Genomic DNA, 13621 nt, shown 5'->3' with positions numbered 1-13621 from the left:
CTTGTAGCTCAATGTCATTAACTCCCCAAAATATCTTGAGTTCCAACAGTTAACAAAAAGCCACAGGCAGAACTGATACCTGAACTCTATGACATTTGCCATGTGAGTCTGAAAATGGGATGACAAAACTAAGACATGCCATCTCCTCATTTTCATGCTGAAAAGATATTAAAGAGAATCTGCACAAGAGTTACATTTTTCAATAATGTTTTACTACTGGAATAAATAAACTATACTTTTTAAGAAATATAACATTTAATTTTTAATTATAAGAAAAATAGATGTTAATTTTAAAATTTGAGAGAATAAAGTTTTATAAAGGTAATTAAAATGACCTAAAATCCCACCAGCCAAAAAAAAAAAAAAACCCCACCACCCAAGACGATCACTGAAGTCATTTTTTTTTAACAAAGATACTTTGATAAATATGCTTTAGGTTCTGCTTCTATGTCTAGTTTCATGGTTTTTGATTTTTTTCTCCCAAAATTTGTCTTATTTAGAGCATGGTATCCTGGAATCTAATTTTTAAAGTTTTTCCATTAAGCATTTTTCAAATTATCTAATAATTATTTTAATCACTATGGTTTGCAATCTATTGTTAACCATAATTTATTTAACCAACCTCCTATTGCTTGACATTTACAGTATATACAAATTGTTTTTTAAAAATTCCTGAAATACAAAGACTTCTCTTGATTCATTACATTTTGACCATTCCTTAATAAGAAGTGAATACTCTAACCAGATCTAAGTGAATTTTTAAAAACGGTGTGTGTTTGTATAAATCTTCAAGTGTAGTGTTAAACAATTTACTTGTGATGTGTTCCTAGATCAGACCTATCCTATGGAGAGTCCAAATTTGGTGTTTTTACAGCCTTCCTTTGCAGAAAGTTAGATCGAGAAATTCATAAGCAGTACTACTTTCTCTGGGCATAATTAACTAGTTTTTCTAACTTAATTTGTTTATATGTTTAATTATTTTAAAAGTCAAGAAACTGAAGCCAAAATATTCAAGACTTGGTTGACTAAATGCGAGGAATTCCTGGAGGTGTTCATTTAGAAAATGTGGATTTTAAGATATGCAAGTAAGGGCACTACTTCTATAGCGTTTCCTCAAATCTATGACAACATTGATTGTGAGAAATGCCATTATTTTATGTATCATTAAGAAAGACCAGGCCAGGAGTGGTGGCTCACGCCTGTAATCCCAGCACTTTGGTAGGCTGAGGCAGGCGGATCACGAGGTCAAGAGGTTGAGACCATCCTGGCCAACATGGTGAAACCCCGTCTCTACTAAAAGTACAAAAAGTAGCTGGGCGTGGTGGTGCGCACCTGTAATCCCAGCTTCTCAGGAGGCTGAGGCAAAAGAATTGCTTGAACCCGGGAGGCGGAGGTTGCAGTGAGCCGAGATTGTGCCACTGCACTGTAGCCTGGCGACAGAGCGAAACTCCGTCTCAAATAAAAAAAGAAAGAAAGAAAAAGAAAGAAAGAAAGAAAGAAAGAAAGAAAGAAAGAAAGAAAGACTAAACATTGCCAATTAAATGATACTATGCCATCCGTTGTAAAAAAGTGAAAAAATATGCCATAAACATGATAAAAATAAATGATATTAACATGCTAAAATCCTAATATTAGTAAGAATGTGAAGATTGGCATGAACCATGCAATCTTCCTACCTGCACATAGATTTCTCTATTCAATTAGTTCGATTCAGTGGCTCATTAACTGACTGTAGCCTCATTGTTTCTCCTGTCTCTTCCAGGTGTGGGGAGGATGTCAGGCAGGACCAGCAGCAGCTCCTGGAGGGGATCTCAGAGCTGGACATCAGGACAGGGGGAGTCCCCTCACAGCTGCTGGTGCATGGAGCCCTGGCCTTCCCTCTGGGGCTGGATGCCTCACTCAACTGCTTCCTGGCAGCTGCTCGCTATGGCCGGGGTCGGGTGGTCCTGGCTGCCCACGAGTGCCTGCTCTGTGCTCCCAAGATGGGGCCCTTCTTGCTCAATGCGGTCCGCTGGCTGGCCAGAGGCCAGACAGGCAAAGTTGGGGTGAACACAAATCTAAAAGATTTGTGTCCTCTCCTATCAGAGCATGGCCTGCAATGCAGCCTGGAGCCCCATCTGAACAGCGACTTGTGTGTCTACTGCTGCAAGGCGTACAGTGACAAGGAGGCTAAGCAGCTGCAGGAGTTTGTGGCTGAGGGTGGGGGGCTGCTGATTGGGGGCCAGGCCTGGTGGTGGGCCTCCCAGAACCCTGGCCACTGCCCCTTGGCTGGCTTCCCTGGTAACGTCATCCTCAACTGCTTTGGCCTCAGCATCCTGCCTCAGACTCTCAAAGCAGGCTGCTTCCCCGTTCCCACCCCTGAGATGAGAAGCTACCACTTCCGAAAGGCGCTCTCTGAATTCCAGGCTATACTGAACCACGAGAATGGGAACTTGGAAAAGAGCTGTCTGGCAAAGTTGAGAGTTGATGGTGCAGCCTTCCTACAGATTCCTGCGGAGGGGGTCCCTGCTTACATATCCCTGCACAGGCTCCTGAGGAAGATGCTACGAGGGTCGGGCCTCCCAGCTGTGAGCCGGGAAAATCCAGTTGCCAGTGACTCCTATGAGGCTGCCATGCTCTCCCTGGCCACGGGGCTGGCTCACTCTGGAACCGACTGCTCCCAGCTGGCCCAGGGGCTTGGCACCTGGACCTGCTCCTCCAGTTTGTACCCCTCAAAACACCCCATCACCGTGGAGATTGACGGAATCAACCCAGGTATGAAAACAGGTGAGTGCCCAGAACATTAAAGACGTAGGGGAAAGTGGGATTGGCTGACAGTACACAGGACATTGCAGGTACTTACCCTCAGGGAGATTGACCCCATTCTTTTTTTTTTTTTTGAGACGGAGTCTCACTCTGTCACCCAGGCTGGAGCGCAGTGGTGCAATCTCGGCTCATGCAACCTCTGCCTCCTGGGTTTAAGCAATTCTCCTCTCTCAGCCTCCTGAGTCCCTGGGACTACAGGCACATGCCACCATGCCCGGCTAATTTTCGTATTTTTAGTAGAGATGGGGTTTCACCATAATGGTAAGGCTGGTCTGGAACTCCTGACCTCAGGTGATCCACCCGCCTTGGCCTCCCAAAGTGCTGGGATTACGGGTGTGAGCCACTGGGCCCGGCTGACTCCATTCTTTATCAGGTACTTTCAAGAAGATGGGGGTTGGGACTCTGCTTAAGGTTTAGGAGGGATGAGTCTAAGGAGAAGTATGGATGACTTGAGATACACAGGGGAGAAGCTATACCACTGGGAGGGGCTGGGAGGCCCCAAGTGGAGATGTAGTCACATAGGAAGGAAGAACTGAGCCTTCTCTATGACTTTTGTCAGGCAACAGTGATTGCTGGGTGAGTACTGGGCTCTACCTCCTGGAAGGACAAAATGCAGAAGTCTCACTGTCTGAAGCTGCTGCCTGTGCTGGCCTGAGGGTAAGGTCTGAACACCCACATCTGCCACCTCTCAAAACCCTAGAGCTGTATCATTCTCATCCACTGTCTAGTTCCAGCTCATGGCAATGCTGCCAGGAGTACAGAGATGGATTATTCTGCCCATTTTACAGATTTTACAGATGAAGCAGCTAAATTTCAGGGCATCTAAGTGAGTGACTGAAGTGCCTTGTGTTATCAAGCAAAAGAAGCTCAGTGCAGAATGGACTAGAAGCCAAAACTATGACACTTGAGTTTTTCGCCAAAAAAAAAAACAAAAAAAATTTTATTGCAATTTGATTAACAAGGAGACAGGAGCCCAGCCCAAATCTGTCCCACTGTATTTACTTTAAAGAGTTACTTTATTAGAAAAGGTTTAGGGAGTGGATTCTGTGATTAGTAGGTGATTGATAGAAGGAAAAGGAAGGGCTGGAAAATCCTCGGGCATGGGCAGTTACCTCTTCATGCCTCCTCATGGGTCCCATGTGCAAACTCAGAGGGAGTTAGAATGAAACATGTGGTAGAAATTTGGGCTGTGTGTCAGCAAGCTCATTCTGCACAAACTCTGGTTTTATCTCTTTATCTTGACACCTGAAGGTTGTGTACAATCCCATCACTCTCCAAAATATGCCCTACATCAGAATTTAAATTCATCCTGCCTCCTTGACTCTGGAGGTCAATTCCTACCACAGCTAGGGTCTCTTCTGTCAGCATTCTTTCTGGAGCTTGCTTACATCAAACCTAAGAAAAGCAACTCCAGGACTCCAGACAAAACAGATCTCCACCTGTCTGGCGGCCAGAAAGGGAAGCTCTGGACAAAGAGGGAGAGAGAATCAACCTCACTCGCTCTGGACAGGCCTCCTGTGTGTTCACAGAGGACAGAGCAGAGCCCCCGGGTTCATCCCCAACATCAGCGTCACCAGACTAGCTTAGGTCCTGCTAGAAGAGCCCAGGGTTTTGCCTGGCAGAAAGACACAAGACCTTTGCCAGGATCAGCCTGGTCTCTCACCAGTTCATGTCAGGTGAAGATTTATGGTGGAGCTGTTTAAATCCTTGGAAAAATGATTTTACTTGCTTTGAAGTCCAAATGATTTTGGAGTGCTAAAATTTGAGAAGTTTCCATGCCTAGCACATAAAAAAGGGAAGCTGGGGTTTCATGGGCATGTTTGTCTAATATCTTCCATCTACACAACCTCACACACGCATCACAAGGCATCACAAGAACTCTAATTCCTCCAACACTTGGTGGAATCACCTGTCCAGGTACAGATTGGCTGCCACACTGATGACCTAACCAAGGCCAGGAAGCTATCTCGAGCCCCTGTGGTGACTCACCAATGCTGTATGGACAGGACCGAACGGTCAGTCTCCTGCCTCTGGGGTGGCCTCCTCTACATCATCGTGCCCAAGGGCAGCCAACTAGGCCCTGTGTCTGTCACTATCAGGGGGGCTGTGCCTGCCCCATACTACAAGCTGGGTAAGTGGAGTGAACATTTAGGGAGGAGGAAGAGCGGCAGATGCTGTGGGAACTGTGGGGTGGTTGCTAAATGGGAGAGGGATGAGGTCTGGTGGAGAGAAAGAGGAAGAACTGTTGGTAGAGAACATGGAGGCAGGAGATATGGAAAACCCTGTGTCCCTGGAGACTTCAGGGCAGACAAAGAGAAAAGTCAGGAAGCCTTTTCTTCACTTTACAGCCTATAGACCCCTGTGATAGTACTTCATACTTGCAATGTTCTTCCAGAGTTCAAATGGTATTTTTCAGCTCAAGAGAAGTTGGGGAAGTGGGTGTGGTAGGTTCCATGATATTTATTCCCAGGTAAGACATCACTAGAGGAGTGGAAGAGGCAGATGCAGGAGAACCTGGCTCCCTGGGGAGAGCTGGCCACGGACAACATCATCCTGACAGTGCCAACAACAAACCTCCAGGCCCTGAAGGACCCCGAGCCTGTGCTCCGCCTCTGGGATGAGATGATGGAGGCTGTGGCCAGGCTGGCGGCTGAGCCCTTCCCTTTCTGCTGTCCGGAGAGGATTGTGGCTGATGTGCAGATCTCAGCTGGTGGGTGCTCCCAGGGAATCCTCCTAGTCAGTGGAAACCATGTATCTATTACTTTGCCTTTTATGAATGTCCAAAATGTGTAAGCATAATTTTATTAGTAAAGCAAGGGAAAAAGATATAAAAGACATTGACCACTATGGGGATGAAAGAATGTTTACATGTGAAAAACAAATTATTGGCATCTACAAGGTGAGATTTCACTGGATGGTAGAACAATCTCAGAAAATGTTGTACTGGGAATTCATAGATGGCAACCAGAGTCATTTCAAGGACAACACAGAAAATCAACTATTTTCTTCAAACATAAGCCAGAATTGAAAATGAAGAGGAAATATGTAAGGAGGTTTATGGTAAGTACTGAGTGGTTAAAAAGAAAGAGGTACAGAGGAAGAGAAATAAGGAACTCTGGATCCCACATGGGGAAAGTTCTTTGGACCTCAATTTTTATACCTTCAAATAAGGACGAAAATTATCTCTGTGATAGAGTGTAAATTTGGACAAAAGTAGTATACATGGGGAAGAAAGGATGACACTGTTCTAGCCCTCAAGGATCTCAGATCAAGTCATAGGATATCATATCTCAGACTGACATGTAAAGGACACTCACACACACAAAATAAAGGTGTCGAATTACAGCAAGAATGACTATGTAAAGTATAACCAAATTCTCCAGGGCCAGAGTGAGGAGGAGGCCACAACTCAGATGTGAGAGACTAAGAAGGGGATTGGGTACTATTCAGTTTCTGACCAAGTAGGGGAAAGCTATTTGCTTTCCAATCAGAACAGAGATTCTGCAATTATTGGGGATAACCAGGATGGTGAAGAAAAGTCCCATAATGGAGAAGAATGAAGGAGATAGTTTGGGCAGACCCTCCTCAATGCTCATCTCTTCCTTCTGTGTTCCCAGGCTGGATGCATTCAGGATACCCCATCATGTGCCACCTGGAGTCTGTGAAGGAGATCATCAATGAGGCGGACATGAGGAGCAGGGGTGTGTGGGGCCCCATCCATGAGCTGGGCCACAACCAACAGCGGCATGGATGGGAGTTCCCCCCACACACTACTGAGGCCACCTGCAACCTCTGGTCAGTCTACGTGCATGAAACAGTCCTGGGGATCCCCAGGGCTCAGGCCCATGAGGCTCTGAGCCCTCCAGAGCGAGAGAGGAGAATCAAGGCCCACCTGGGAAAGGGAGCCCCCCTGTGTGACTGGAATGTGTGGACAGCCCTGGAAACATATCTACAGGTACTGAGCAGAAATTCCGGTAGAAGGGGATGACCAGACCCCTCATTCATGTAGCGACCTGGACCCCAGTAGCTCTCCAGCTCCTTCACCACTCCACCAGCCTGGACCACCACCTCCCCTGGAAATGAGAGGGACTGGGCCGCATGGTGGTGCTTCTTGGCTTATACCCCTCTAAGGCAGAGGGAATAGCACCTGTCTCACTCACCTTCTGATTTTAAAATGTAAGAGGAAATGAAAAATATTCTGAAAAAAATAGAAACATAGCGTATTATTCAAGGGCAGAAACTCTGTTAGACATTCCTGCAGCTGAATCACAGCTCTTGCCCTCACTGGTTTTGTTCTTGGTCTCCTAATAAGTGTTCCATAAGTGGTCATTGTTTTGTTTAGTTTTGTTTTGTTTCGCCTGAGTTTTATAAGTCAAATGAGTTACGCTTTTTTATAACAGAGGGTGTCTGCAATGCAGCTGCATTACAATAAGAAGGCATTGTTGGAGATAAATCTGCTAAGAAAGGTCCCAGCATCCATCACCCCACTTGAAGCCAAAATGATTTAAAATGAAGAACCAGTCAACCCAATAGCAGAACACTGAATTCATAAAGCAAATCTACTTCCTGTGAAATAAACACAAATCCCTGCCCCCTCCCCTAGCCCGGCATTGAATGTCAACGTTTTTGAGTTGTCAATGCTGTTCCCCTTTCAGATCTCCCGCAATGTCTCCCACAGCTCTAGAGAAAGGAGCTGTCTGGCCCACATTTCACAGAGGCACACACTATTTTAAAGAATTTAAGCAACCTGTCCAGTAGCCCCCATTTAAATGAAGGACCTAGAACTTAAAATCAGGACGTAATGACAAGCCCCAGGCTTTTGCATTGCCGTACCCTCTCTTAGTTTTTTGTGCCTTTCACTAATTTTCTGAAGAGTTAATGTGAGACAGTCCCAGTCAATGAGTTCACTTTGTATTGCATTCATTTCCATATCCTTAGATAGCCAGTCTGGGGGTATACAGGACCACTGACCACCATGGTAGGTTGCCCCTAAACTGTAAGTTTAAGCCCTAATTCTGTCCTAGTCTACCTACTCACTGTGGAGCCCCGAATATCAGTTCTCAATAGCTCTAGAGAGACCAAGTCTGAGACTTGGCCTCAGGACAAACAGTCACCTTCTGACTCCTCTTCCTGCTAGAGGCCTTCTCCCCAGCATCCGTGCCGCTGCTGCCTTAGCACAGGCCTCGTTAGTCTCCCCTCAGTGTATTCCAGTAGCCTTCTAAGTTGTCCCAGCATCTTGCCTCAATCCTCTATGATCCATCTTCCTTACACTCCTTACAAAATAATGTTAATACTCTGTCTATAAAATGCTTACAGTGTTCTCCAGCACATATAGGGTAAAGTCAAAGCTCATTAGCAGGGCATAGGAGGCCCTTCATGACCATCCTCACCAGCACCTCTAGCTACATCTCCTACTGCTCTCACCTCCACATTTACCCTTCGGCATGCCCACCTGCTTATGGTTATGGACACAACTTGCTGTTTTGGCTTCTGTGCCTCCCCTTGTTTGCTTCCTGCTACTGAATCATGCTGGAACATCTTGTCCATTAGCTGTCAAGTCACCTGTCCAAATTCAGCTCTGTTGTCCCCTTCTCTCCTGGACATCGCCTCCTTGATAAACCAACAGTTTTAGCAATGTATTTATTTACGTGTGTTTCTCCCTTTGGCCAGTGTTCTCTAGAAGGACAAGAGCTCTTAATGATGTTTGCCTAGCACAGTAGCTGGCAGTGTGTGGATGTCTAATACATGTTAAATGTTTAATAAATGCTTAACTTATTGATGTATTGATTAATAAGTGTCAAAGAGCAAGCCAGTGAGAACAGATGAGCAATAGTAAGGGTACAACAGTGAGACTCTGAGGGAGGCCTGGCTTCGGTGGCGTTATCTGTCCTTGGGCGTTTACGAGCTAGAGTCAGAGAATGCCCATCTATTAAAGGGAGAGTGGGGATGTGAAACCCCAGATCCCGGCTAACTGGAAATTTGTATAATCTTAGTGAACAAGGGCCTTCTGCCAAGGGCTTTCCGGAGGGCTGCCCCTTGTGAAGTATGAGCCACTCTCATTTTTAGCCCCTCAAGACAGGCTGGATTTTTTTCTTTTTCTGCCCTAAATGCAGTGTTCTATGGAGCAATTTTGTATCATTGCAGATAGTCACAGGTCTGAGATGGCTATTGAAAAATGAGGATTATTATGATGTCTGGAAAGTATAGTATTGGAGGTTCGCAGCTTTTAGAATCTCAATAGGCCAAATATGTAGGAAGTGAGGGTTTCTCATCTCAGTCAGGCCCAAACCTGTCCTGATGCTGAGGAAAACACTTGAGATCTGGGAAGACAATTTTTTAAAGATACGAATAGTGGACATTTATTGAGTATTTACCTCTATTCAGACATTAGGTTTCCCCTGAGCACCCCCACTAGATTCAGGGGGTGTTGTTTTGTGGCCAAGAGGTGGAATGAGCCAACGAGATTGCATTATTGTGCAGGGGCAGAGTGGGGAGATAGGGGCACATACCCAGGATGAAGGTAACGATTGAGGGGAGGTGATCATGTGAATGAAATGTATTTAAGAATGCATATGTCACGTCACTTTTGCAAACTTGACACCTCATTCTGTTCCTTCTTTCCCTTTTCAGCTCCAAGAAGCCTTCGGGTGGGAGCCATTCACCCAGCTCTTTGCTGAGTACCAGACCCTCTCTCACCTCCCCAAAGACAACACCAGCAGGATGAATCTATGGGTGAAGAAGTTCTCTGAAAAAGTGAAGAAGAATCTGGTTCCCTTCTTTGAGGCCTGGGGCTGGCCTATCCAGAAGGAGGTGGCTGACAGCCTGGCCTCCCTACCAGAGTGGCAGGAAAACCCCATGCAAGCGTACCTCCGTGCCAGGGAGTAAAGGATGCCCCGCAAGGCAGGAGAGAAAAGGCAGGGTCATGCCGGCAACTCCACCACAGGGCTTTGGCCATGTGTGCTCAGTATCTGGAGCCTGACTAGATGGTGGCCAAGGTCATAAGAAAAAATGGAACCCCTTTCTGAAAAAGGTGCTTTGTGCTTCTTTTTATTGTTTTTCTGCGTACACTATTGCTTTCCCCAAGAGACTTCACCTCTTAGTCTCCCAGAGAGGATCTTTCATCCCGCCATCCTGAGGCTTCTATTTTTGACCAATAGCTCTAAAGACCACGGGTTCCTATAACAACCTGATATCCCTTTCTCATCCCTGCCATCCCTGAACAAGGCTTCTAATTTATTATGCTTTAAGAAGTTTTCAAATAGCAAGCGAGACACGCTGTAATAGTGGAGAGAGCCCCAGGCCAGCTTTGGTTCTATGGAAAATCACTTCACCTCTCTGTGTTTCTGTCTTCACATCCATGACATGAGGATACAAATCTTTTCCTCGCAAAGCTGTTGTTTGATTTCTCCTGGTCCCATAGTGGACTGTTACGGTGTCCAGTCTAGCGTGCACATCCTGGGCGCTGAATCTCACTTCATTGTTGACCCCCTTGGCGTTAGCATTCAGTCCTTGTATATTTAGAGAATGTCAATGTTTTCCCAGACATGGTATCAATAATGGTAGTTGTCAGCGGTATCCTAGCCCTTTCTACATTTTTCCTCTGACTTCTGGAAGGATTCTCGGGTATAACCTAACCCAAAGAAAAATGGCATATGCTCAAACTGAGTGTCACAGAGCTGTGAGGTTGGGTCTTTGGGGTTAGCTCCATCTTCCAGGGTTTGCCCTTTGCCTTTCAACTAAAGGACAAAGTCACATTAACAGCTGCTACTAAGTCTATATGCCCATTCGTTCATACCACAAAACAGGCATCTGACTCCTCTGGTCACCATGGAATCAAGGCACTGTCAGTGGTGGGGGGTCCACAGGCACAGTGGGCTTCATTCTGGATTCACAGGACTACTGGGTGCAGGAGATGCAATCCTCACTTAATCAACCCACACCCCAGCATCCCCTGAGCTTTCTCTTAATCTCATTCTAGCCCATCTTGACTCTTCGGTTAGGGAGAGTTCTCATTGGAGATTGTCTCTGGAATTAATGAGTGTATGCCTAGCTACTTTCTCCGTTTACTTTTAGACCATATTGTTGTTTGTTTTGAATATCATTCCTTAGGCTTTGTTGAGAGTAGAGTGGCTTCCCATTAGGAGAACTAATTTAGGGCATGACTTTTTGCTAAATCCTGTCAGCATATCCTTCCCAATTCTAGATAATTTCCTTTTATTTCTCTAGTACCCTTTTCCAGGGACTTTACACATGAAAGGTGTTCATGAAATATTTGTCAAAGGAAAGAACAGTAATGACACCTAACACATAATGAGTGATTAGTATGTTCCAGGCATTGCGTGAGCTATTTACTGTGAGTGATTTAATGTTATATTCCCAGCAGACCTCTGAGGTAGGTATTAGTATCATCCCCATTTCATAGATGAGGAAATTGACACTAAGGGACATAAAATAAGTTTTTTGAAGTCACGAAGTGAGTAAGAGGAAGAGCCAGGGCTTAACTGAAGCCCACAGCAATGAAAACATTGTGGAACTTATTCTTCCTGAATGGTTTACAATTTAAACAAAATGTCACCTAGAAAATAGATGAAAATATGTTCAACAGAGTCTGGATTTTTCCAATGTTTACTACTGAATTTTCATTCAATAAAAAATTTAACTTCCAAAAAGGTGTTGGTATCTGATTTTCTGCCTGCCTCAGAATGTGATTTGTCTGCCTTTGGGTAATCCAGCCTTGGGTAGAAAAGGAATTTGAACCCAAGAAATTTGACTCCAGAGCTGGTGTTCTTTTTTAAACCCCCCTTTAAGTTCTGGGATACATGTGCAGAACGTGCAGGTTTGTTACATAGGTATACTTGTGCCATGGTGGTTTGCTGCACCAATCAATCTGTCATCTAGATTTTAAGCTCTGCATGCATTAGATATTTGTCCTAATGCTCTCCTTCCCATTGCCCCCAACCTGCAACAGGCCCCAGTGTGATGTTTCCCTCCCTGTGTCCATGTGTTCTCATTTTTCATCTCCCACTTATAAGTGAGAACATGTGGTGTTTGGTTTTTTGTTCATGTGTTAGTTTGCCGAGAATTATGGCTTCCAGCTTCATTCATGTCCCTGCAAAGGACATGAACTCATTCTTTTTCATGGCTGCATAGTATTCAATGGTATATATGTGCCATATTTTCTTTATCCAGTCTATCATTGGTGGGCATTTGGGTTGGTTCCAAGTCTTTGCTATTGTAAATAATGCTGCAATAAATGTATGTGTGCATATGTCTTTATAGTAGAATGGTTTATAGTCCTTTGGGTATATACCCAGTAATGGGATTGCTGGGTCAAATGGTATTTCTGGTTCTAGATCCCTGAAGAATCACCACATTGTCTTCCACAATGGTTGAACTAATTTACACTCCCAACAACAGTGTAAAAGCATTCCTGTTTCTCCACAGCCTCACCAACATCTGTTGTTTCCTAACTTTTTAATGATCGCCATTCTAACTGGCATGAGATGGTACCTCATTGTGGTTTTGATTTACATTTCCCTAATGACCAGTAATGATGAGCTTTTTTTCATGTTTGTTCGCCACATAAATGTCTTCTTTTGCCCACTTTTTGATTTTTTTTGTTGTTGTTGTAAATTTGTTTAAGTTCCTTGCAGATTCTGGATATTAGACCTTGTCAGATGGTAGCTTGCAAAAATTTTCTCCCATTCTGTAGGTTGCAGAACTGGTGTTCTTAACAGTGATGTTAGGGTAAAATGATGGATATCACTGGGTTTAATAGATTGCCCTAGAGACAGAGACAATGTCTGGCTTCTTACACATACACACACACACACACACACACACACACACACACATCCTGGTAGCAGTTGGCCGGAGCCTGTAGCTCCTTGTCTCTCATACAGAGAGACTGTGACTTTGCCTCTTGTTTTTAAGTTTATAGTTAATTGTAACTGCAATACTCTCAGATCATTTTGTCTATTCATAGAAACTAATTTGCTGCCAGTGATAGGGATAATCTATGATTTCTGAGACATTTACTTCCATAGTTTCACAGTTCTAAGTCTAGAAAAATTATTAGAAGAAAATTATTGGATGGTCTTGGAACCAACCCAAAGAAAACAACATGTCCTGTGAACAGTAGGATAGATACTGAATCTAGCTTGTCTCACTTTGGAACTAGTTCTTATAATTTCCCTTGGACTGTATATTTTTGTCCAATCACTACTGTACAGGACATGGGTTTGGTTTGCTTTTCCCTCCCATGAGCCACTCAATTGCTTTGCTAAAAGCCTCATCAGTTTTCCTTTGGTTTCCTTTGGTACACCAACCTCAACACAGAGTCCACTTGGTTTGGAAGGGGTTGGCCCACACTGGTGGCAGGAGTGGGCACAGAATCCATGCCTGGCTCATCTAATTGTCCATACCTTCCAACAAGGATTGGTTCAAGTGATGGGAAGGTGGCCCTTGCCAAGGTCATGGAGTGCGTACCACAGACTTTTACTGGCTGTACTGGGAAGCATACATTTTCTTTGGTACTAGAGAATTGGTAATGACAGTGCCAAATGTTGTTTGTTATTGAAGCTAAGTGAAGGGGCTCTTGAAGGATCCTTATTCAACTTTTGCATATGTTTAGAAATTTTGTAGTAAAATTGTAATGGTGTAAGTCTACTATTTATACCTATAGAAGTAAAAGACTTCTGCCAGGTGCAGTAGTTCACGCCTGTAATCCCAGCACTTTGGCAGGCTGAGGCGGGTGGATCATGAGGTCAGGAGTTCGAGACCAGCCTGGCCAATATGGTGAAACCACATCTCTACT

The 13621-nt window shown here is 44.5% G+C and overlaps 1 protein-coding gene across 4 annotated transcripts in view; it reads left to right on the top strand.

Moving 5' to 3' along the window:
- TCAF2 (TRPM8 channel associated factor 2) overlaps positions 1 to 9860 on the top strand; it is a 33970-nt gene extending 24110 nt beyond the window's left edge. For 2 of the 4 annotated variants that reach the window (XM_030825970.1, XM_030825969.1), the window contains 5 exons: positions 1763 to 2754; positions 3365 to 3462; positions 4723 to 4936; positions 5276 to 5515; positions 6423 to 8177. In XM_030825970.1, the coding sequence (XP_030681830.1) occupies positions 1983 to 2754; positions 3365 to 3462; positions 4723 to 4936; positions 5276 to 5515; positions 6423 to 6793 (1695 nt within the window). In that variant the 5' untranslated portion in view covers positions 1763 to 1982 and the 3' untranslated portion in view covers positions 6794 to 8177. Of the gene's footprint in view, positions 1 to 1762; positions 2755 to 3364; positions 3463 to 4722; positions 4937 to 5275; positions 5516 to 6422; positions 8178 to 9435 lie in introns of those variants that run through there. The other 2 variants (XM_030825967.1, XM_030825968.1) reach the window with 2 other exon arrangements.
- Positions 9861 to 13621: the final 3761 nt, after the last annotated feature.

Source organism: Nomascus leucogenys, chromosome 13 (genome assembly GCF_006542625.1).
Source record: "Nomascus leucogenys isolate Asia chromosome 13, Asia_NLE_v1, whole genome shotgun sequence".
In the NCBI taxonomy this organism is placed as follows: domain Eukaryota; kingdom Metazoa; phylum Chordata; class Mammalia; order Primates; family Hylobatidae; genus Nomascus; species Nomascus leucogenys.
This window is presented reverse-complemented; position numbering and strand designations above follow the sequence as displayed.